General features: G+C 46.3%; 1 protein-coding gene across 4 annotated transcripts in view; it reads left to right on the forward strand.

Moving 5' to 3' along the window:
- Positions 1 to 24,476, forward strand: part of Mapkbp1 (mitogen-activated protein kinase binding protein 1) — a 50,313-nt gene that overhangs the window by 13,676 nt on the left and 12,161 nt on the right. For 2 of the 4 annotated variants that reach the window (XM_040746080.1, XM_005064707.4), the window contains exons 2-10: positions 11,413 to 11,504; positions 20,249 to 20,311; positions 20,525 to 20,582; positions 21,362 to 21,532; positions 21,904 to 22,041; positions 22,240 to 22,422; positions 22,595 to 22,612; positions 22,927 to 23,087; positions 24,092 to 24,281. In XM_040746080.1, the coding sequence (XP_040602014.1) occupies positions 11,413 to 11,504; positions 20,249 to 20,311; positions 20,525 to 20,582; positions 21,362 to 21,532; positions 21,904 to 22,041; positions 22,240 to 22,422; positions 22,595 to 22,612; positions 22,927 to 23,087; positions 24,092 to 24,281 (1,074 nt within the window). Of the gene's footprint in view, positions 1 to 11,205; positions 11,226 to 11,412; positions 11,505 to 20,248; positions 20,312 to 20,524; positions 20,583 to 21,361; positions 21,533 to 21,903; positions 22,042 to 22,239; positions 22,423 to 22,594; positions 22,613 to 22,926; positions 23,088 to 24,091; positions 24,282 to 24,476 lie in introns of all 4 variants that reach the window. The other 2 variants (XM_013121975.3, XM_005064709.4) reach the window with 2 other exon arrangements.

Below are 24,476 nucleotides of genomic sequence, written 5' to 3' on the forward strand. Positions count from 1 at the left end.
ATAGTGTTGGAAAACCTGGACCTCTTCCTCAAGGCACTGTGGTTTCTGCTACCAGGCCCCTATGGGTCTACACTCACTGTTTAACCGATTCTTTTTTTAATTTTATTTAATTAGCATTATTTTCATTTATTTTACTTATCTATGACATGGGTATAATGCTAGTCCTTCATAAAATTGTCCAGAGTATTATATTAGATGCTCAGTGTGACGTGTTTAGAGTAGTTCCAGGCAGGTCATGGGTCCAGTGAATGGTTGCTGTAGTACTTGTCTGCACAGGCCCTTTGTCCCTTCAGGGTTTGAAGTGCTAGTTTCTCCTCTTATTCCCAGCAGGGGCTAAGATTTGAAGGAAATGGCAAAATGCTTTAAATGTAGTTCAAGCTGGGTGGTGGTGCACTTTAAATCCAAGAACTCAGGAGGCAGAAGCAGGCAGATCTGTGAGTTTGAGGCCAGCATGGTCTACAGAGTTAGTTCCAGGCCAGCCAGGGCTGTCACACAGAGAAACCCTGTCTTAAAATACATACATACATACATACATACATACATACATACATACATACATACATACATACGTAAGTAAATAAATAAATATTATAATTCAAACCTGGATTCTTAGGATCACTTGGAAAGCTTTTCTTTTTTTTTCTTTCTGTTTCTTTTTTGACACAGGGACTCTCCATGTTGTCTGGGATGACTTACAGCTCCTGGCCTCAAGCATTTCTCTTTCAGCCCCAGAAACAGCAGGAACTACAGATGTGACTCTGGAGAACTTTTAACATGCAGATGAATAACCTCTGTCTTGTGTTTTTATTCAGAACCTTGCAAAGCCATCTACAGTTTTGTCCACCTGTAGTCCCAGCTACCTGGAGGTTGAGGTAGGAAGATTGTTTGAGTCCCAGAGTTTTAGGCCATCCTAGACACATAGGGAGACCTATTTTAAAATAGGTGGGGGGGGCCAAGGAGGTGAGTCAGTTAGTAAAATGCTTGCCACACAAGCAGGAGGCTCTGAGTTTAATCCCCAGCACCTACTTTAAAAATGGACACTAGCACATGCCGTGCCAGCATTGGCTCCCTAAGACTTGCTGGCCAGCCGGATCAGCCGGATCAGCAAGCTCCAGCTTGGGTAATAGATGCCTGTCTAAGAAAATAAGGTGCGAAGCTGTAGAAGAAGATGCCATGTGCATGTGAATGCAGATAACCTTACAGGACAGGCAAGGGAGGAAGGCAAGGGACAGAAACCGCTATCTGGGCCTGTGGGGTGTCTTGAAGTAATTCTGTTGCTGGGCTAAGATTGGGTAACCTTTGTTCTAGTTGGCTGGTCTCCAGGGACTCGTGACAGAAGATCTCTAAGATTGTATCTTCCATGCAGTAGCAGCCTGGCCTTCCCTAGAAGTTAACGCTGTTTGAATCCCAGCATAGGAGAGTTGATTCAGCCCCACTGATCTCAAGTGTTGAGCAGGAAAGCTTGGTTTCTGTCATACTAGAGTCATTGGTTGCTTTGTGGAAGATAGTGCAACTCTAAACCATCCACAGTGGGTAAAGACTAGGTGCAGAGTTGAGAGGCCAGGTGTGTCTGCCTGCCCCGGAAGGATCCTTTTTGGTCTTAATTACCTCTGACCAGATGACACTTTGGCCACTGAATCGTCAGAGTCCTTCTGTTTCCCAGGTCCAGTCACTGGGTGTCTGCACAGCTGCCTAAGTTTCTGTGGAAAGCCTGCTGGCCATAGGCTCCTCTGCTCTGTAGCTTCTGTATAAGTGGCCGTTCTTAGAGACAGAGGAGGGAAATGTGCTTTGTTGGATTAGAGCGGAGGTAGAGAATAGATGGGAAACTATAAACAGTTTTCCTAACCTGTAGGAAGCCTGGAAAGAAAGAAGCAGTGGGGGGGGGGGGGGGGACAACAAGATGACAACTACAGCACGCAGCGCTTTCCTGTCAGGGCTGGGGATTTTTCACCAGTTTGAGGTCAGCCCAGTCCTAGACGACCCTGGCTTTTTCAAAGTGATTCTGGCTTCTTAGTTCCCCGTCATGAGGGGGCAGTCCCTTCACAGCATGGGCAGACTCCCGGTGTGGTGGTCCTTCACACTAAGAAGGAAAGAGAAAACCTTCACTGTCTATCCCTGGTCCAGGCAAGGAGTCCCTTTTTTACCAGAGCAAGTGAGGAAGCCAGAGGCAGGAGACAGAGCTTGACTAGGGACAGCTGAGGCCCTCCTTGCTGTTCTGGGCTGTGTTTAGTTTAAGAGTCTGGGCTTCTTGGGGCTGGGATGAATGGCTCTAATGTCTGAGGAGTCTTACTCTTGCCTCTTGTGGCACTCATGTTGACGGGTGCTCCCCTGTAGGAACTCTCCCTCTATTGGCTTCCTGGTTCTCCCTCTGTACCTCCAGATGCCTCATCTTTTCCAAAGTATGGAAGTGGGTTTTCTTAAAGTTCTGTATAGTCTCTCTCCCTCCTGTCTTCTGTCTTCTCCTGTGTTGTTTGAACACTTGTCAATACCTATGTCTAGTCTTAACCTCTCCAACAGTTCATCCTGTTTGTGTTGCAGAATGGAATGTTCTGTGGTTCCTCCTAAATACCCCCAGCACCCTGGCAGAACAGTGCCTGCCCCTTGACCTCTGACTGTGACACTGCTTTACTTTGCTATTTCTGAGGTTCAGAATTGTGTTGTATTTTTCATTCACAACTGTGCGGTGCCCACTTGTTTCCAGTTTTGTTTGTTTTGCAACTTTTGGATGTTATTTCTGTTCTACTACTGTTGGCTTTATGCTTGTCTAGGTTTCATTACTTCTCACCTATTCTGGCAGCCTCAAAACTGTCTCCTGCGTAGGTCTGTGTTGGAGCTTGGGTTTCTCCCATGGTCTCCAGGACCTAAAGATTACCGCTTTTAGTTTGGCACTAGTGTTCCTTTCAGATTGAGGCATGGTGGCACGTGCCTGTGATTCCAAAACTCAAGAGGCTAAGGCAGGAGGATTGCCATGAGTTTGAGGCCGGCCTGTGCAGGTATCAGGTGAGCCCGGGCCTACCTTAAACAAGCAATTCTTCCCAGTCCCCCTGCATTCTACCTCTCTAGACTTCCAATTCTCTGGAGAACAATTTTACTGTCTCTTGCCTCCTGCCACCAGACTTTTCCTCACACAGCTTCCTCTGAGAATTCCTTCTGTGTTTTCACCTGTTAGAGTCCTATGAGGAGACCAGCAAGATGGCTCAGCAGGTAAAGACATTTGCTGCTAAGCCTGATGGCCTAGGATTGAGCCCTGGGATTCACTTTGTGGAAGGAGAGGAAAGACTCCCCAAGTTCTCCTTTAAATGATGTATGTGCACATGGTACATAGGTCTACATAAAAGAAATAAATGTAATAAAATAAATCCTGTGTGTGCCACAATGCCTAGTCTCAAAGTTTTGAAAGAAACCTCATCTCTAAATACCAAGGAAACACTGTGTCCCTACTCTGTACCACTAGGCCAGGCCACCTTCTGTGAACCTGTCCAGATGTCACCAGTCTTATTGTTGAAGACTCTTCTTTTTGTAACCTTTGTCACACACTGGATTACTCTGTCCAACTCTAGTGGCATCTCTGACTTCCACAGACACCTGCACTCATGCCCACAAACCTGCACACAGACACATAATTTTAAAAAATTAAAGTGGTTTTTTTTTTTTTTTTTTTTTTTTTTTTTGGTTTTACGAGACAGGGTTTCTCTGTTTTGTTTTGGAGGCTGTCGGTCCAGCCCGGCCTCGAACTCACAGAGATCCACCTGCCTCTGCCTCCCGAGTGCTGGGATTAAAGGCGTGAGCCACCACCGCCCGGCTAAAAGATTTATTTTTATTTCACATTAATTTTGCCTACATGTATATTTTACACTGTTTGTGTGCAGTATCCTTGGAGGTCGGAAGAGAGCATCAGATCCCTGGAACTGGACTTAGAGACAGTTGTGAGCCACAAGCGGGAGCTGGAAGCTTAACCTGAGTCCTCTGGAGGAGCAGCCAGTGCTCTTAACTGATGATCAGTCTCTCTCACCTCAGCTTTCAGACTTTTGGAAACACTCACTAATATACTTTACCTTGTGACTTGATTCTGTGTGATCTATTTTGGTTCTGTTTATTCATTACTAACTAAATTGATTTCAAGTCCTGTTCATAAGTTGCAGTTGGAAAATACAGCTTTATCTAGTATGAATTAATGAGTAGTTGTGCCTCTGAACCACTTGTTCCCCCCCCCCAAGGAGAGCAGGAAGGGCACCTAAACGCAGACTTTTCTTTTCTCTTTCTCTCTCTAGAATAAGCTGTTATGAAGTTGCCCCCTTTATCTTTAAAGTGAGGGAAATGTTGCCTAATTCCTTTCTCTCCTGAGGATATGACATGTCTAGTTCATATGGGGAGTGGTGGATGTGTCAGCTCTTTCATAGACTACTGTAGAACCCTGCCCTCCAGGAGCCTTGCTTCACTGGAAAGATGACACCAGTTTCAGGCTGGGAATGGCTGTGTTTCATTTCAACACTCTGTACCTGCCAAAGCAAGGCTGCCTCCAGATCTTAACATGGTACCCTTCCCAGCTTTAGATTGCATTGTGGAAATGGAGACCTTGTTAGGGTATATAGTGAGTGCTCTGTTCTTGAGTCTGCTTCTGTGGGAATGTTTCTAGAGCAGTGGATTTGCTTTGATGCAGTAGTATCCCGAGTTACTGGCTGTAAACAACTGGCCTATATGTTTCATGGCATTTAAGCTAGCTATGTTTTCTTCCCATTTGTTTCTTTCATAACTCTAGATCTGGGCATGGTGATATACATCTGTATATCATGTATATACATGATGATATACTTCTGTAATCCTAGCACTCAGGAAGCTGAGGCAGGAGGATTGCCTCATGTTCAAGGCCAGTGTTGTCTTAACTTTTCCTGGGGAGATATAAACAGATGTCTGGTCATAGACATTAGGGCACTAACAAGTATAATAAAGGAATGATTCCACCAAGTAAAGTTTGGTGAACAAGTGAGCTTACTGGACTTAACTTCAGGGGTATTTGTGACCCACTCCAACAGGTGCACCCCAGCATGGATGATGATTTCCCCAAAGCTATGTAGATGGAGTTCTTTAGTGCTGTCCCCTATATACTTTTAAATCATATATATATATATATATGTATGTATATGTATATGTATATATGTATGTATATGTGCATGCACACATACACACACACACAGAGTCTGTATGGGCATGTTGCTTGCATGTATGCATTGCACACACACATGGAAACCAGAGGACAACTCATTGGAGTATGTTCTCAACTTCAACCAACCACCTGGGTCCCAGGGATCAAACTCAAGTTATTAGGCTTAGCAGCACATTCTTTTACCTACTGAGCCCTCTCACCAGCCTGGGTTGGGTTGTATTTCATTTTCAGTTGTAGTCCATCACTGAGGGAAGTCAGGGCAAGAACCCAGAGGTCATGGAGGAACTCCACTTACTGGGTTGCTCAGTTTGCTTTCTGTATCACATAGGACCACCTGCTTAGGGATGGCACCACCAATGGTGAGCCAGGCCCTTGTACATCAATCATTGATCAAGAGATGCCCAGCAGACTCATCTACAGATGATTTGATGGCATAAAACAAAACACAACACAAGAAAACCCTTAAAACTAACTAACCTGGGATCACAGAGACTGAACAGACAACCAGGGAGCCTGCATGGGACTGACCTAGGCCCTCTGCATGTGTGTGACAGTTGTGTAACGTGGTCTTCATGTGAGACTCCTAACAGCGAGAGCAGGGCCTGTTCTCTGACTGTTGCCTGTTTCCTCCTACCAGATTGCCTCATACAGCCTTAATAGAAGAGGAGGTGCCTAGTCTCACTGCAACTTACTTAATATACCATGGCTGGCTGGTGTCCGTGGGTTGTCTGAAGAGAAACAGTGGAGGGGGGTGGGCTTTGGTTGGGGTATAAAAACAACAACAACAAAATTAAAAAGCAAAACAAAAAAACTAGCTAGCACAACCAGTTTTAGAGTAGAACAACTCTATTAACTGAAATACCCTGATTTTTCTGGGCTTTTTCATGACTGATCCTTTGCTGTCCCTGAAACCTCTGCCAGACAGTCATACTTCATCAAGTCTATCCAGTACCTTTTTTTTCTTTTAGTTACTCCCCTCCTGGTCCTCTCCCTAACTCCTCCCAGATATATCCTCCATTTCTTGATAATCCATAGTCATTGCTGTGCTGCCCACATATTGACGGGTATGAGGCCACCCACTGAAAGGTGGTGAACCTCCCTTAAAGAAAACTGATTCTTAGGAGGCAGAGGCAGGCATTTTTAAGTGTGAGGCCTGCCTGATCTACATTGTGAGTTCTAGGATAGTCAAGGCTATGTAGAGAGACCCTATCTCAACAAGAACAACAACAACAAACAAAAAACAAACCCCTCCCCACAGCTCTGACATTCCCTCCCACAGAAGCCATTAACTGTCAGTAGTTTCCTCCTCCCCCATCCTAGAATGTTGACTGGCTTGATCTTTGCAGGTCTTGTACAGGTAACCACAGCTGCTGTGAGTTCATGTGCTCAGTGTTCCGTCATGTCCAGAGAGCATTCTTTTGCTCTGATCCTCCCCAGCCTTTGCATCTCCTTTCATGGATGGTCCCTGAGTCTTGGCCAGTGTGTGTGATATTAGAGGTCCCATCTGTAGCTGAGAACTCCACTGGTTTTGTCTGTGCCTTGACTAGTTGTGAGTCTCCCCTCTCTCCTGCTCTCCCTCCCCCTGCCCCACCCCTTCTCTCTAGGATTTCACTATGTTGCCCTGACTGTCCTGAAACTCTCTATGTAGAGCAAGTTGGCTTTGAACTCCCAGAGATCCACCAGTCTCTTCCTCCCACTGGGATTAAAGGTATGTACCACCACTGCCTGGCTAGTTTTGAGTTAATGACCACCATCTATTGCACAAAGAAATGTCTCTTATGAGGTCTGAGGTCTGACAGCTACTCTTAATTGACAGGTAGAGAGATGTGAATTTAGCAGGAACCTCCATACTCTGCAATCTGGCAGTACAATAGTAGTAGGTTTACCATCAAGTGCCTCTTATGTGGGAGGTGTGGTTTAGCATTGCAGATGGGGATGGAGAAATGGCTAAGTGTTTAAGAACACTTGCTGTTCTTGCCGGGCGATGGTGGCACATGCCTTTAATCCTAGCACTTGGGAGGCAGAAGCAGGTGAATCTGTGAGTTTGAAGCCAGCCTGGTGTACAGAGTGACCTCCAGGACAGGCTCCAAAGCAATACAGAGAAACCCTGTCTGGAAAATCAAAAGAAAAAAGAAAAGAACACACTTGCTGTTCTTGTAGAGGACCTAGGTTTAGTTCCTAGGACCCACACAGCAGCTCACAATTATCTGTAACTCCAGTTCCAGAGATCTGACATCCTCTTCTGACCTCCTCAGGCACTAGGCATGCATGTTGTACACATATATACATGCATGCAAACATTCATACACATAAAAATAAATCAGTTTTTTTAAGTGCTTAGGATACGTGAATAAGTGATGAGAATCTAAACCCTGTCCTCGAGGGCTCCTGTGTGATTTGGAAGCACCTGGGCAGACCTGCCTGTGAATGTTCTCAGGAAAAGTCAAGCGAAGGAAAGGCCAGAGTGGTGACAGTGAATTCTGCAAAGCTTTCTCTGAGAAGACAACCCTGAGCAAAAGCCTGAGTAGATTCACTGTGAGAATAGCTAAAGAAGAACTGTTGAATCCAATGAATAGCAGATATGAAGGAGTCCACTAGAGTCTGCTTAAGATTCTGGTGGAGGCTGAGGTGACTGGGGTAGAGGGAATGAGGAGACAGTAGAGAAAAAGATCTAAGAGATACAGCCAGAGGCTGGGTGATTTAGGCCTTTCTAAGTTTAACTCTAGTGTTTGAATTTGAACTTTAAGGGAGATGGGAGCCATTGGAAGGCTTTGAATAATGACATGATCTCATTTATATGTAAAAGAATCAGTGTGGCCTGCCATGTTTAGAAAAGACAAGGCCGGAAGCTGGGAGAATATTTGGGAGTTACAGTCAATATTCAACTGAAAGACAATAGTCACTAAACTCATTGTTGCACTAGTAAATAGTGCAGGATCCTTGAGAAAGGGGGAGAATCCTAGACTGATCGCCATGGTAAAGTACTCTCACCATCGAGAGGCCAAAACTCCTGGTGCTGTTACTGGCTGTGGGAAAAGCTGTGCGTGTCATTGTTGATGAGCGGTGCAAGCCCATTGCTGCACACAGCGGATGGAGCTCCGGTGCATGTAGCGTTGGTGTCCAGGCTTACCTCCACTCTGTAGAGCAGGGGAAGCTCTAGCACCTTTTTGAAGAGAGGTGAGGGAAAAACGTTATCAGTGGGGGAAGTCATTTTGCAAGGTCCCTTGTGCTGGAATATTGCAGAGTGAGACTAGCTGCTGCAGGCTTCAAAAAGCTTGGGACTCTCAGATTCTTTGAGAGAGGAGCTTAGCCCCAAATCTCCCTGCAAACAGGAAGCTGGTTTGAGTTAAGAACATAAAATAAAAACCAGCTGATGCCCCTGAATGTTTTCCTCTGCTCCTCCCTCCAGAGAGCCAAAGGAAACTGCTTCCCCTGCCTTAGATGACTACTTTAGAACGCCAGAAAAAACTCAAACCCGGAAACCCTTTGAAAATGAGCCAAGATTTTAGCCCAGGCAAACTCCTGCTTGTGGGATTCCTAGCCAGGAAGAATGCTCCTCTGTGCAGAGCCCTGAGAGGAAAGTGACAAAACATAAAGATTCCAGTGGTTAGCCTGGTCTCTAGGCCTGGCAGGAAGAAGTAGTGTGCGGCAGGGTTCCCAAACTTAATCTTCCCGCCCATTTGTAGGTCATGGAGTTGATAATGTGGACACGATCAGAATAATTAAAAGGAACGCACTACAGTATATTAAAGCACATGTTGTAATTAAATATTGTTTCATGAAAATTGTGCTTCAGTTTTGTTTGCCTACACACATATATGTTTGTACACACTGGGTCACTATATAAAACATGTTTGTTACTATGAATGGATCATACTAAAGAATGGGATTTTTTTGCTATGAAAACTGGTCTTTAGGTTATGCACAAACGGAATCTTTCTGCTTTATCTTATTGGAAATGACAAACTAGTTTCAAGACTCTCTATGGAACTGGATTCTCTACCCACAGAACACCCACCCACATTCCTATTAGAGGGCAGGGCAGCTGAGAACCAGCAGGCTTGATCTGATTCTTTGGGTCCCAATACTGAACCTTAGGGAGGTAAGGGATTGTACACGTTTGAATCAAGAGAACTGGAAGTGTATAGCTGTACTTGGTTAAATGACCTCTGCATTCCATATAGGACATAGTGACTTTAGGCTCCTCTTTCATCTCTGTCTTAGGCAGAAAGTACAATGGGAATGTTGCAGAACACCCCTTCCTCTGGGATAATTAAAGGCACAGTGCTAAGATCCCGATATGGGATAACTAACAGCTTAGTCTTCTAGGGAGAGTTTGTGCTCTGCAGTCAGTACCTGGTGAGTCATGAGGCTGAGAAAAAGAATGGAAGGAGAAAATCGGACTCGCTACTATCCAGATGTCTAGCATAGGCTAACATTAGCGTATGCCATGTTGGGTTTAGTACCTCAGCTGGACTGGGCCCATTGATACGTGAACAGTTGGGTCTTGGGCTGATGGCACTGTAACTAAACCACAGCTACGGTTGAGTAACCACGTGTTGGAATTCTTGGCTTATATCCCTCAGAAGCCTAAATGACTCTTAAAGAACTCTATGAGAGAATTTTGTTTGACTGTATTTTGTTTGTTTTGTTTTTTGAGATAGATCAGTAGCCCAGACTGGCCTAGAACTCACTCTATAGCTCAGGCTGACTCCAAAGTAAAAAAGTAATCCTCATGTCTCAGCTTCCCAAGTGTTGAGATTACAGGTGTGTAATTATATCTCTGCATTCTTTCAGTGTTTTTTTTCCCATTTTGTTTGATTTTTCAGTTGCTGGGTATTAAACTCAACCTTTTGTACTGGACTGTACTGGACTGTAGGTTTTAACAGTACTGCCTTTTAGTCTTTATTGACCACAGGGCATTCCCTTTCCACCTAATTCAAAATAAAATGGCCTTTGAGGTAAGAGTTTAGTTTTGTTGTTGTTATAAACATGACATTAACATAACATAACATAAACATTAATTGTGTGTACATGCTCATATGTCCCACGGTGAATGTGTGTGGTCAAAGGACCTCTGGAGGTAAGAGTCTAACAGGACCTCTCAAAACCCTTTTAACTTTTCTCTTTAGGCTAGTAAAGGAAGGTACATCCAAAAACTATTCAAGTTGATTCTGGGCATCTCTGCTGTAGAAACTGGCCTGTCACAGTAGATTCTACCTTGCCCTATATTTCTGGTTTACACCACTCCTTGGCCCTCCAAGGCTCTCCCAGGGCAGAGTTTTCATAGGGAAGCACAGTTTGTTTACATGACCATTCTGCAGGCAGAAGCTTCTCACTCTAAGTCAAGGAAGAACAAGGACATCCCTGAGGGAAGGCGCATGCAGGAAGTACAACACAGCCCAGGAGGGGACTGGATCGGAGTAACCAGAAAAACTGTGTGACAAAGAGTGCCATGGGGTGGTAATTATGAGGTTATAGGAAAGTATGGATCTCACATGACCTCATCTACAGAAAGATGGGGTTCTATGGCCTGCAGACAACATGGAACAGCAACACTGTTGATGAAGGCGGTGAATGTCTCATGTGTCCGGTCTTCTCATACTCTCCCAGCATCTTTTACAGGCTTCCCTTTCATCTCTGTGGGAGTTGTGGCTTAATAACAATAATCAGAGTACCCTGTGAATCTGTGATTCGCAAAACACAGCATTAAGCCCTGCTTTGGCCTCCTAGACTCTTACTGTATGAACTGGCAGACATGGAGAGGTGGAGTTTGCTGATGGAGGGTAGCATGTGATGGGATTCAGAGATCAAGGAAGGATGTCCATGTTACCTAATTGATACCTAGCATTCCTCTTGCTGTTTTAGGTAGAGCACCGTGGTCTGCAAAGGCCTGAAGGTCATTGACCTCATGTGAATCCCATAGACCCCAGATCCCAGTATGTAGCTTAGACTTGGTGTCTTCTTGCATTGAGAGAATGTTTGTTTAGTCATGAATCTGTACTTTAACCCTTTCATTTTCTTTCCCATGGCAACCACAGGTGGAGCCTGTTAAATGCAGGTAATACTCACTACTGGAGTTTCTCATATGATCAAGGGGCTTTGGCTATGAAAAAGTCTTAGGCTCGTTTTCCTGAAGATAAGGTTGTGGGGAAACAGTGCTGCAGAGGTGTTGTAGGTGCTGCCACTACCTCCCTCCTGGCCCTGATGTGTCTATAACAAGTCACTTCTCTGGTTTGCTCTAACAGGTGACCTTGGAGAAGGTGCTGGGAGTAACAGTATCTGGAGGCAGTGGACTGGCTTGTGATCCCCGATCAGGTTTAGTTGCCTACCCTGCTGGGTAAGTGCTTTTCAAGAGATTTTATTGTATGAAAGCTTAATTTTTTTATTTTTAGTGACATTTTATTAATTCTTTGAGAATTTCATATAATATATTTTGGTAATATTCACTCCCTCCCCCTTACCATGCCCAGGTCCACTCCACTTTCCCATCCATCCAACTTTGTGCCCCTCCTTTTCTTCTCCATCCCCGGCTTCTCTGTCTCCTCTATCTCCCTCTCTCTTGAAGACCCATGAAGTCAAATTTGTGTTCCCCAACTACTTGTGAGTATGGGGTCTGTCCTTGGCTCTCCCTCTCCTAGCAGCTGCCAAATGCCAATAGCTCCTCAGTAGAGAGGGGGACTTCGGGCCCACCTCACCACTTATGCCCCTTCCTACCCCGCCTTTGCCTGGCTTCAACTTACTCAGATCTTGTGACTGCAGCCACAAGCGCTGTGAGTTCATAGGTGCAGTTGCCATGTTGTATCCAGAGAACAGTTTCCTTTAAGTCATCCCCTGCCTCTGGCTCTTACCATCTTACCACCCTTCTTGCCTGTGATGATCTTTTAGCCACACCAGTTGAGGACAGTAGGTTTCTGGGATCTTCTGAGAGATACAACGAGGTTAATGTTTTGATGTCATTTCTGTGAAGAAAATGCAGTCTAAATAAAAACAAAACTCTTTATTAAGTGTTGTCCTTGCTGTACTGATTGATATTTGGTCATCTTACTACTCCTAGCTATCCACACATATGGATGTACACTTTTCTTATATAGAATCCCCAACACCATCTTCTTAAAATTTTTTATTTTATGTGTATGAGTGTTCTGCCGACCCTCTGTGAACCATGTGCGTGCCCTGTGCCCATGGAGGCCAGAAAAGGACATCAGGTGCCCTGGGACTAGAATTATGAATAGTTGTGAGCCACCATGTGGGTGCTAGGAATAAAATCCTGGACCTCAGGAAGAGTAGCCAGTACTGCTGGCCATCCCTCCAGCTCTAGCACCATTGACCACCCCAGAACCATCTTTAGTACTATCTTCTAGTAATTTTTAATAACTTCAGTGTGATGTGACACCAGATGTTTAAAATGTGTAACTCGGGGCTGGGATAGAGCTCATTGACAGAACACATGCCTATTCTCAAGGCCGTAGTTTTGATTCCCAGCAAAATAAAGACCCAACTCCATGAATTTTAGTAATTTTCTAGAGTTTTGCAGCCATCACCACAGTCCACTTTAGAGAGACTCCATATAGTAAAGTGCCTTTCTGTGTGGTAATAAGTACTCGAGAGGCTGAGGCAGGAGGAACACTTGCGCATAGGAGCTTGAGGTTGGTATGTTAGCAACTCCATAGTTTACGGGAGGAAACTGAGGTTTGAGGTGAAGCAGTTTATTCAAAATCACATTGCCAGTGTCTGTACTGGGGTTTAAGTCCAAGTAGCCTGACCATAGAGTCTGGCTCTTCAATGACATGGAGTAAGGGAAGGCCAGACTTTCTGCTTTTCCTCTAAACTGTCTACCTGCCATTTGAGTTTATGGTCAGATTAGTCTGTGCCAGGGAGACTTCTGCCTCTGGGTTCTGAGTTGAATATCTCTCCTAAGGGGTTCTGTGGTGTTTAGTGTCCATAGTCGGGGCCCTGTGGTTGCTGCAATGACAGCCTGGCAAGGACTGGACACCCCTCCCCCAAGTGACTTGATGAAAGGCCTGTCCTGCTGTATAACCTAGTGCTGCCTGCCTCAGGGAAATTCTACTCGTTCTGTGCCTGCCCCTGCCAGGGAAAACCAGGTCCCTTCTTGTTGGAAGTGGGGCTAAGGCTAGATAGTCTGCAGGAAAGCATGGGGTGCTGCCTTTGGTATGCTGAGCCCTATGTCGAAGCCTTGGGAAGTATGGGATTCTGCCCCTCTCTCCTACCATATATCCCTGGATGCTAGGCCCAGAGCTCTGGAGTATGTGCTTATCTTTACAGACACTTGCAGCCCAGTGTGTTGCCTGGGAATCCTCCTCCTTGGTTGGGTATGGTGTCTCAGGAGAGTTAGTTCATGAGTACACTTGGCTTTGACTAACCCTGGGCAAAACTCCCAAGCTGTTCTCTGACCTGTGTATTTCTTAGAATTTTGGTTTCTCTCTCTGCAAATGGCTGCTTCAGCTTTGGTTCTTCTGTGGTGGTACTCACTGTTGTGCCCCTAGGGCACATGGGAACCACAAAAGTCTGCATGCACACAGGCAGGCTCTCCTCCCTCCATTGCCAAGCACCACCCTCAGCCCCCACACTTGTTCCTGCTGCTCTTGCTCTAGGAGCCAGCTCAGGTATCCTAGAAACAAGAAGAGAAACAAAACTCAAAACCTTCCCAGAGACCTAGCAGCAACTATCAAACCAAAACAAAATTTTCTGAGAGGAAATGAAACAGCACAGGGAGGGGGGTGCAGCATGTGTCAGGCAGAGTGGGTGGGATTTGAGTGGATACGGTGCCTCTGGGCCAAGACCCTTCAGTTGGAGAGGCTCCTGCTTCTCTTCTGAGAGCTTTCCCTTACCTCTTGTCCCACAGGAAGCCCACCCTCAGCTGTGATACCTGAAGCTCCTTGTATTATTACCTTTCTCCTTGCTGTGACAAAGTATGTCACAAGAACAGCTTAGGGGCACCCTCACACTCTGAGCTATAACAAACCCTCCCTTCCTTCTTACAGCGTGGCAGCAAGAGCATAAGGCACACCAGTCAGAATGCATCCATAGTTGGGAAGCAGAAAGAGAGGAATGCCGGTGCTCGACTGCCTTCTCCTACTTATTTGGTCCCCAGCCCACAGAATGGTATTGCCTACAATTAGAAACTCCTTGCAGACATACATAATTTTGTCTCCTACATGATTATAGATCTTATTTCTGTAGATTATAGATCATGATTACATCCTGTCCAACTGACAATCAATATTAACTATCCCACACCCCTACCTTAGGATGCCAATGTAGTCCTCATGCAGTCTCTTTGAGGGACTTGGTTTGGTTGAACCCTCTTAGTTGAGGTAGGCTTTTCCCCTTAGCTAGTGGGATAGTCCTTTGACTCTTTGACTCATTGGCCTTGGATGCACTGTCAGCACAGAGGAAATATTCCTGTTGCAAAAGGAGAAAACTGGGAGCAGAGGAAGTATAAACCCCCAAAGCAAGACCAAAGCCCAGGAGGGCTAACACCAAACACTGGAGTTACAAACCCAGTTTCTGGGTCTCCTGATGGAGTCCTTTGAACTCCAACAGCTTGGAGCTTTGTCACTGCAGCTCTGCTGCCTGCCTGTCTGCCGTGTAGAGACTGTCGGGCTAACTTTACTCCATGTCTACTACCTTTTTAGGTAGATATCACTTAGCTTTGGTGTTGCCCAATTTCCCAGGGTCTTCCTTTTCCCAGGTCCATGCAGTGGCCTCTAGGGGCCTCTTTGCAGGAACCCCAGCTCTGCCATACATTGCTTGCCTTAGTGGCTTTCTGGAGCCTTGGTGAAAGCCTCCATGATCCACTCACCTTTGCACTTCAGGGACCATACTTCCAGGTTCTCCTGCTAGTGTGAGATATAGCCTGCCCAGGCCTCCCACCATAGCCACAGTATCCTTTGTGTGCCTTTGAAAGTTAACCTGGAGAAGCATTCTCCAGGTGGTCATTATTTGCAGGTTATATGCTGGACCCCTTTAGTGCCCTCCCTGCCTTCACTAGTATAACAAATACAGAAGGACATTCTATAACCATTCAGCTGCTTTCTCTGCATCTTTTGTTTCCAAAATTTTGAACTCTTTTAAGTTCCTTTCTTTACCAAACCACACATTATCTATATGTTTTTGTCACACTCTTCTTTTTCCCAGCAGAGCTGGATCAGATCAGTGAGCAGTAAACCTAACACAGCCTGAATGCTACCATGTGTTGAAATTTCCTCTGCAAGGCAAATTAGTCTATTACTTTTTAATTCATCTATACTCAAGTTCTCAGGATTTGGGCAAAATGAAGCTAGGTTCTTTGCCAAATTGAAACACCAGTGGCCTCTAGCCCAGTTCCTGAGACAGTCCTCATTCCCCTTTCAAACCTCATGAACAGGCCACGACTGCCATATTTCTCTCAGCATTCTGATCTTCCAAACTCTCTAGACTAGTCTAATAAGCTCTGCCTACAGCAAACCAGGGCTTCTCTAACCTGCAGCTCTGTACACTTCCGCATTCCTCAGGAAACCTTCTGAACCACTTAAGTGTTACCATAGCAACCCCTTGTCCCAGTTTGCTTTATTAGTTACTGTGGTAGTTTGAGTAAGAATGGCTCCCATAGGGCCATATTTGAATGATTAGTTACCAGGGAATGAAACCATTTGAAAGGATTAGGAGGTGTGCCATTGAGGTCGGGCTTTGAGGCCCAGTCTCTCTGCCTGTGGATCAGGATGTAGCTCTCAGCTATTTCCCCAGCGCCCTGCTCCCCTCCATACTCTCTGCCATGATGATATTGGACCAACCCTCTGAACTTTAAGCCAGCCTCCAGTTAAATGCTTTCTTTATAAGAGTTCTGGGGTCAAGGTGTCTCTTCACAGCAATAGAACAGAGACATGTTACTATGGTGATTCTAAAGCCTGTTAAGGTAGGTGGCAGTAAAGACATAGTGAACGCCATGCTGGCTGGGGTGTCCACAGTGGTTCTGTGTGGAACTTCTACTTCACGGATGAGGAGACGGAGGTTCTTGAAAGTAAAGAAACAAGTTCCAGGCCACACTGTGTCAGCGGATGAGTCTATCTGACCGCAGGGATCTTCATCTTTCTACCACACGCTGCCCTTGGGCACCAGCACCTTATGGCTGTACTATAGGAGAACTATGGCTCTGCCCCTGCAGCTCGAGGTCATGGCTCTGTCAGGCTTTTCAGCAGAGTTTGGAGGTCTTGTGGTTAGTGATTTAAAGCTTGTTTTCTCTTTCTTCTTTCCTAATTTCTTTTTCCCTCTCTTCTTTTATCTTTATCCCTCCCTCCCTCCATCCCTCCACCCATCCCTCCCTTCTTCCTGCCTTCCCGTTCTTTCTCAGGCTCTCATGTATTCCACACTGGTCTCAAACTCATTATGTAGACCTGAACTTCTGATCTCTACCTCTGACTGCTCAACTTATAGCATGTACCACCATGCCTGGTTTATTAGTGACTTAAAGCTTTATTTACACCTTCACAAATACTGAGTGTCTGTCTTCCTGGGACTGGGGACTTAACAGTAAACAAAACACAAAAATGGCATCTTGACTGAGTTCAAAATGCAGTGATAGGCACTCCTCACACAGTAAATTATGTAGAAAATTATAAGTTGCTACATGCTTTGGAGAAAGAATAAGTAATGGTGGAAAAGTGCAATAAAGACTGTGGGGGTGAAGCTTAATAATAGGGTTAGAGGGTGGCATTTGAGTCATGCATGAAGGGGCCATCAGTGTGACTCTGTGTGGCCTTCTGATTTTACTTAGCCTAAAAGAAATTTGAAGACACATTGTTTTTTGTTAACAGCCTGGGCTTGCTCATGTATGTGTTGCTCCACTCATGGCTCATCCTGGTGTTTATTTGGCTTTGCCTCTGGAAGATGAGAATGGTACAAGATAAATCCTGTGAGAATGAAGCAAGCCTGGGCCTGTGCAGGGTTGGGATTGTCAAGCACTTGGCCCTTCCTGGCACTAGTGTCCTGATCTGAGGCCCTAGGGGACTTACCCTCCCTCTGTGAGGATGAGCAATCTCTCTGTGCCCTCAAGTTCTAAGTTACAGGAGTCAGCCTGTTGGGCCAGCCCAACCCAATAGTCCCTATGTTGATGATTTCAGTGAGTATTGCTGCAAGGCTACCCTGCTGGGCAAGGACATTGGAAGTGAAGGGCCAATGACTGATGCCAGCTGTGCCCCACCCTCCTCTCCCAGCTGACTGAGTCACAAAGAAGACCAAAAAGGCTCCTCAGGGGTTGGGAATTGGCCCTCCTGCGTCTTTGGAAGGACTTAATGGGCCCAGCTCTCCATAGGAAGATCGTGTGTGCTCAGTGTGTCTCTCTTTCTCTCTGAGGGTTAATAATAGGAGTAAAATGTTTAGAATAAAGGCTGAGCTCTGTGAGTTTCAATCCCTGACATACCGGAAAATTTTCTGTTATATGAGGCAAAGGGCAGGGAGGGTGGTGGGGTCTGCCCTTCTGCCTATAGCCAGTCATCTTTCTGCTTGCATTGTCTCCCTCCCCTCCCTCCATCCCTCTCTGTCTCCCCCCCACACACACACACACAACACTTGTTGCTCTCTTTCCTCTGTGAGCTTGAGCTTAGGAGATGGAGGAAACAGAAGAAATTGTATTCCATGAAGACTTGACTAGAAAGGTTTTGATGTTTTGTTTTGTTTAACAGGATCTTATACAGCCCAGGCTGATCTCACACCCACTATATAGCTGAAGATGACTGAACTTCTGGTCCTCCTGCCTCCACCTCCCAAGTGCTGGGATTGTAGGTGTGTGACACCACACCAGGTTGGAGTGTTTTAAGTAGTCTGATGCACTGCCCTTTAAAGGCTGCCATGTTGCTCTAGGGTGGTAGTGTTAAGGAAGGGAACACTCACAGGCAGTGTCCCCAACACCAACTTGTTCTGCATGTGGAGTGTGGTTGGCTGCCTTGTGTCATCATTGCAATTAGAGGACTCTGTCTCAGAGAGTGGAAGCCTTTTGCCCATGTTTATCTGTTACTAGTCAGAAAGCCCACAACCTGTCAGACTAGCTACCTTTGCTAGACCTGAGCCTATAGAGGTCTCTTCAGCTGCTCAAGGCAGCCACAGAAAACTCTGTGGGTTATAAGTCGATGATGGCAGGTCTAGAGGATATCATTTTGCACACAATGAATAGTATTGGCAGACATTTTCATACACCTGTTCAGAAGTGATAGAGTATAAAATTTCCATAGCCATCTTGGGTTTTTATCATGTTTTATGTTTTTAAGGCAAAGTTTTACTTTGTAGCCCAGTCTGTCTTTGAACTCTGTCTTAGTTAGGGTTTCTATTGCTGTGAAGATACACCATAACCACAGCAACTCTTAAAAAGAAAACGTATAATTGGGGCTCACAGTTCAGGGCTTTAGTTTATTATTGTTATGGTGGAGAACATGGCAGCACACAGGCAGATATGGTGCTGGAGAGGTAGTGGAGAATTCTATATCACGTCAGCAGGCAGGAAGAGAGAGTAACACTGGGCCTGGCTTGCACATTTGAAACCTCAAAGTCCACCGTCACGGACAAATTTCCTCTAACAAGGCCACACCTATTCTAGCAAGGCCACACCTCCTAATAGTGTCACTCTCTGTGAGCCTATGGGGGTCATTTCCAATCAAACCACTACAAACTTGATAAATCAAAGCTTAATTCTTCAGCCTGCCAAATGCTGCAATGACAGCCCCTGAACATGACTTTTGTCACACTTAAAAACCCTTCTGACCATAATAGCACTTTAGAAGGAGTCTAGGGAGTGTGGGGCTGAGGGTAGGAGAAAGAAAACAGTTAAGGAAGGGCTGGTAGAGGCAAGTGGTGGTGATGAGACTCAAGACTTGAAACCTGTTGGTTGCTGAAGTTCTGGATGTGTTTGTCCCATTAAAGGCCCAGCGTCTCCAGAGAATATGTGAGCACTGTATACTGGATTAGTCTATGAGCCTGAGGTGCTAACTACTTGTTATCAGTGTACACCTCTCCTTAGTTTCCCACTCTTTGGTATAGCAGCCTCCAGCTTATTCTTTCCAGCTACTTCAATGCTAAGAGATTTGACAGCTGGACAGCAGGCCAGGGCCTACTCACAACCAAGGAGCCTGCTGGGAACACTGTCCTGCTCTTGACCTCTAGCTTACTGCGGCTGACTCCTACCATCCAGCTTCCCTCCTCAGAGCTCCCTCTGGACAATCAGTCTGGATCTGATCCCATTTGGAAGCCTTGCCCCTGGTGGAAAGCTTGTCCCAACAACCCTTCTTTTGTGAAATGAGGGCAGAATCTCTACTTGCCTTGTTCTGGTGGTCAGAAAGCCCTGCTTAGGTCCTGCAGCCCAGGGGTCCTTTGGCTCAGCTGGAAGCTCTAGGCATCCTCAAGTCATGCCCAAGGCCCCTTCCAGCTATTTCTGCTCCCTCCACCTCAGTTTCTTAGGGCTCCCTATGGTTCTAGTGCCTTGTATAGCCCCGTGGTCTTTGTTGTTCAGTAGGTGGAGGCACACTGTCTGTAACAGTGATTACGGCATGGCTCTAAGCCTGAGAACTGCTTGCAAGCTGAGGCCTGAGCTGATCAAATAGCATTATTCTTCCATCTTGTATTCCTTCCTTCCTTGGGACATGTGTAAAGGCTGTGGGAAGGCCTTTGTCCTTGCTGTCCTTTGTGGTTATGATCAGAGATGGGGCTGGGGCTGGACAGATGGCTCAGCGGTTAAGAGCACTGACTGCTCTTCCAAAGGTCCTGAGTTCAATTCCTGGCAACCACATGGTGGCTCACAACCACCTTGAATGAGCTCTTATGCCCTCTGCTGGCATGCAGGCAGAAGATTGTATACATAATAAATAAATAAAATATTTTAAAAAAAGAGAGATGGGGCTGGTCCTTAGGGTCCTGGTGAATGGACTTCCGTGAGAGCCTTTTTTACTACCCGAAGCTTCTGAGATAGGCCCTTTTGTATGGAGAAACTCTGAGCTTGATTGACATGTTCCCTCTGCTGGGTGACCAGAAGTCCCAGGGGGCTCTTGAAGCAACTATGGTTGGGAGCTAAGCCTAGCATCTCGCTCATCTTCTCAGGTGTGTTGTTGTGCTGTTCAATCCCCGGAAACACAAACAGCACCATATCCTCAACAGTTCCAGGTATGTGGACATGGTCCCATGGGATCTAAGGCCTTGGGGGTTGGGGACCTGGTTTGGCCTGAGGCCAGAGAGGGAAGTGTCACATACACCCTGGAATCTTTTGGTCTCATGTTTGGAAACTATGCAGGAAGGAAGGAGGAAGGGAGTGTGGGTTAGGTAGGGGAGGGGGGCTTAGTTTACTAGGTACAACTAAGCTTGCCCTGTCTCTTGTAGGAAAACCATTACTGCCCTCGCCTTCTCCCCTGATGGCAAGTTCTTGGTCACTGGAGAGGTGAGTGAGGAACAGGGCAACAATATTGTGACTTACAGGTGGCCTGCCCTCAACAAAAAGCCACAATCCTATGTCCAGTTAGGGTGCACTTACTCTTGCTTCTTGGGCTGATGCCCTGCTGCTGTATCTTAAATAGTAGTTCTTATGCTTAATGTGATCAGACTTACTGGGAAGGCTTTTTACAGTGCTCACAGCTGGGCCCCTGCTCCCAAGTTGTCTGATTCTGTAACCTGGGATTCACCAGATAGCTTTTCTTTTAAAAGCAAAACAAAAACCAAAATATTTATTCATTTATTTGTGTGAGAAAGGTACATAGAAATCTCACTGAGGTCATCAAGCTTGGTGTCAAATGCTGAAGCCACCCATCTCTTAACCTCTTCTCTGCTCTAGAGTTTCTAATGGGGTAGGATGGTTAAGGGCACACATTCTGAAAACCACCACCCTAAAATATTTCTTATCTCCAGATGCCCCCTGCTGGGCACAGCAGGAACACAGCCCTCGGTCTTTCAAGGAGACAGGGCAGTAGTGGACAGATAGTACTCGGTCATAGGTCTGGCTGCTTACCAGAGTCATTCTAGGAGCTTTGGCCAGATACAGAGCCTGGACTAGTCTCATCCTGATAAGCACTGGTGTCCTTGGATATTTATTGTGCCTCTTATATGCCTTTGTCTTCTCCTTGCTGTTGAGCAGAGGCCTGGAGAAGCACTGTTTAGAAGTTGAGGAGGCTAAAGAGTAAGGAGGCTGCACCGCATCTTACTCACACTCTTGCTTTCCTACAGAGTGGGCACATGCCTGCTGTGCGGGTTTGGGATGTGGCAGAACGTAGCCAGGTGGCAGAGCTGCAGGAGCACAAGTATGGCGTGGCCTGTGTGGCCTTCTCCCCTAGTGCCAAGTACATTGTGTCTGTGGGTTACCAGCACGATATGATTGTCAACGTGTGGGCCTGGAAGGTGAGTGGGCTGGGTGCAATGACCTTGGCATCCTCATGGGGCTTCCATGTCTGTGGGGAGTGAGAAAACTGCTGACCTGAGCAACTTTATCTACTCCTGATTCCCATCTCATTCTTGAGAAGGATTGGAAGGAGGAAATAGTCCCTGGGTAGCAAGAGTGCTGCTAGAGGGCCTGGCTTTGTGTTTCCATACTCCTGAGGAATTAATCTTTGAATTCCTTTAGAAAAGCATTTGCTTGTCTTTTTTTTTTCTGACCAGTAAATACTAGAAAGTAGTTTTGTTTTTTCCAAGTAGAAATTCTTGATAGCTCTTCTTTATTCTCTGAGTCCCCAGAGGCAGAGCTTTGATGCTTCCGTTGACTTTCCCTCCAGAAAAACATCGTTGTAGCCTCCAACAAAGTATCTAGTCGGGTGACCGCAGTGTCCTTTTCTGAAGACTGCAGCTACTTTGTCACTGCAGGCAACAGGCACATCAAATTCTGGTATCTCGATGACAGTAAGACCTCAAAGGTGAGCACTGAGACCCTGTCCCCCTGGATACTGCTCCAGCCAGCTGCCCTTGGCTTGCTTAACAATCACAAGTTTTGGATGGGCCTGATCTTCCTGGGCTGAGGAGTAGTCTCCGAGAACACGGGAGTTTGTGCTTACCCTCTCCTCCTGAGTACCTCATTTCCAGGGGAAAGTGGATGTAGTGGCATATCTCCACAGGTGAATGCTACTGTGCCCCTGCTGGGCCGCTCGGGGCTGCTGGGGGAACTGCGGAACAACCTGTTCACTGATGTGGCCTGTGGCCGAGGGAAAAAGGCTGACAGCACTTTCTGCATCACGTCCTCTGGACTGCTGTGCGAGTTCAGTGACCGCAGGCTTCTGGACAAATGGGTGGAGCTGAGAGTAAGTACTGTGGGCTCTCAAATTAGGGAAGAACTGGTCTTGGGGCTCTAGACATGAGGCTGGGCCTTTGTGCATGCTGGAGGGGACTCCAGGAGACCCAGGGCTGGTCCTGTGATCTCTATGACTACCTCCTCTTTCTCGTCTCTTTCCCTTGCCTTCCTCTTGTGCTCAGAACACAGACAGCTTCACAGTAAGTGCCCCTAGGCCTTCCTCTCTTCCTCAGGCTGTTTTTTCTCCTGTCTGGGATTTCTCTACCTTAGCATCGTGGGCCCTCTGATGCCTAGAAGGGTTCCAATTTTCAACCCACCCCCCAACTGTGCAGGGCTCTAGGCCTTCTGGCTACATGATGCTGGAGGGAGGGCATCTCTGAATGACAACTGAGGGGCTGCCCCTGCTTTGGCCTGTTTCTCCTTTTACAAGTGACTGCTGCAGGGGACTCGGCAAGGATCAAACAAGGCTAAATAGGAAGGTGGCCCTTACTAACCCAAGCTACTCTGCCCACAGACCACTGTGGCCCACTGCATCTCTGTGAGCCAAGAATACATCTTCTGTGGCTGTGCCGATGGCACCGTGCGCCTTTTCAATCCCTCCAACCTGCACTTCCTCAGTACTCTACCCAGACCCCATGCTCTGGGAACAGACATTGCCAGCATCACTGAGGCCAGGTGAGCTACGTGGGGCCCACTGTCCCATTCAGAGCTTTAGTCAAAACTTCAGGGAACAGAATGAAGAATATATCAATGCTTAAAGATCACCTGGAACACCTTTGTAGACAAAGAAATCTGCATTTCTTGGTATTTGTCAAAACCAAGGAGACTAAATAGCATAGAGGACCTGGAATGTCTGAGTGAGTGTTGGGAAGAGCTGTTACAAAGTCTGGGCTTGTCTTAGAGGTCTTAAGAATGACTCAAGAGCTAGGCAGTGGTGGCTCACGCCTTTAATCCCAGCACTCGGGAAGCAGAGGCAGGTGGATCTCTGTGAGTTGAGTGCAGCCTGGTCTACAGATGAGTTCCAGGACAGACTTCAGAACAATACAGTGAAACCCTGTCTCAAAAAACAAACAAAAAGAAAGACTCAAGGGATTGAAGCCTTCTGGTTGGATGATATAAGGAAATAGGGTCAATTTTACAGTTGGACACCTTGATAATCTTTAAGCACTGGAGGGTAAAATGTACTATGGTAAAGACACAGCCACCAATTATGCTAAAAGGTAAAGGGTGATGCTTGGGCATTTTTATGATTAGGCCGGCACCCTCAGTAGATGATACTGATGACAATGATGACGGTGGTGATTTGAGGTGCTGGAGATAGTACCGGGCCTTGCTTCTTAGACAAGTGCTCTGCCACTGAGCTGTATCCTCAGCCTCATTTTTGTGACTTGTATGATGGTCTTGTTTTGATCTCTGTGCCTAAGTGCTTATAGAACCATCTCGATTTGTGCCCCATTGTGTCCACAGAATTGCCTCCTCTGATACTGGTGGTCTATGAACTTGTTAGTGTTCCTCTGGAAAACACCATGCTCAGCAGCTAGTGTTGGGTCAACTCCTGGGTGGGATCTCTAGGGACTGGTTTTGTATTCTCATATCTGCTTCCAAAGCTGTAGGTCTGGAGACAGTGTCCTGTGCTCCATCCCCTCCTTTGTTGTAACTTTCTGTCCTCTCTCCCTCAGTCGCCTCTTCTCTGGAGGGGCCAATGCCAGGTACCCAGACACCATTGCCTTGACCTTTGATCCAACTAATCAGTGGCTATCTTGTGTATACAACGACCACAGCATCTACGTTTGGGATGTGAGGGACCCCAAGAAAGTGGGCAAGGTGTACTCAGCTCTGTATCATTCCTCCTGTGTCTGGAGTGTGGAGGTACGTGGGATAGGTTTGCTGGAATACCATTGTGCGAATAGAAAATAGAGAGCACCAAGGATAGCCTTAGGTACAGCCTCCCTGTTTTCAATAGCTTCCCTGTCATGGACTCTGGGGCTTGAGTTTGAATGTTAGTGCCTGTGTGGCTTCTTCTTATGTGCCTCTGCCTAGCCTGAGATTTGCCTCATCCTGGGC

The sequence above is a fragment of the Mesocricetus auratus genome, unplaced genomic scaffold (assembly GCF_017639785.1).
Source record: "Mesocricetus auratus isolate SY011 unplaced genomic scaffold, BCM_Maur_2.0 Super-Scaffold_100004, whole genome shotgun sequence".
NCBI classification, from domain to species: Eukaryota; Metazoa; Chordata; class Mammalia; order Rodentia; family Cricetidae; genus Mesocricetus; species Mesocricetus auratus.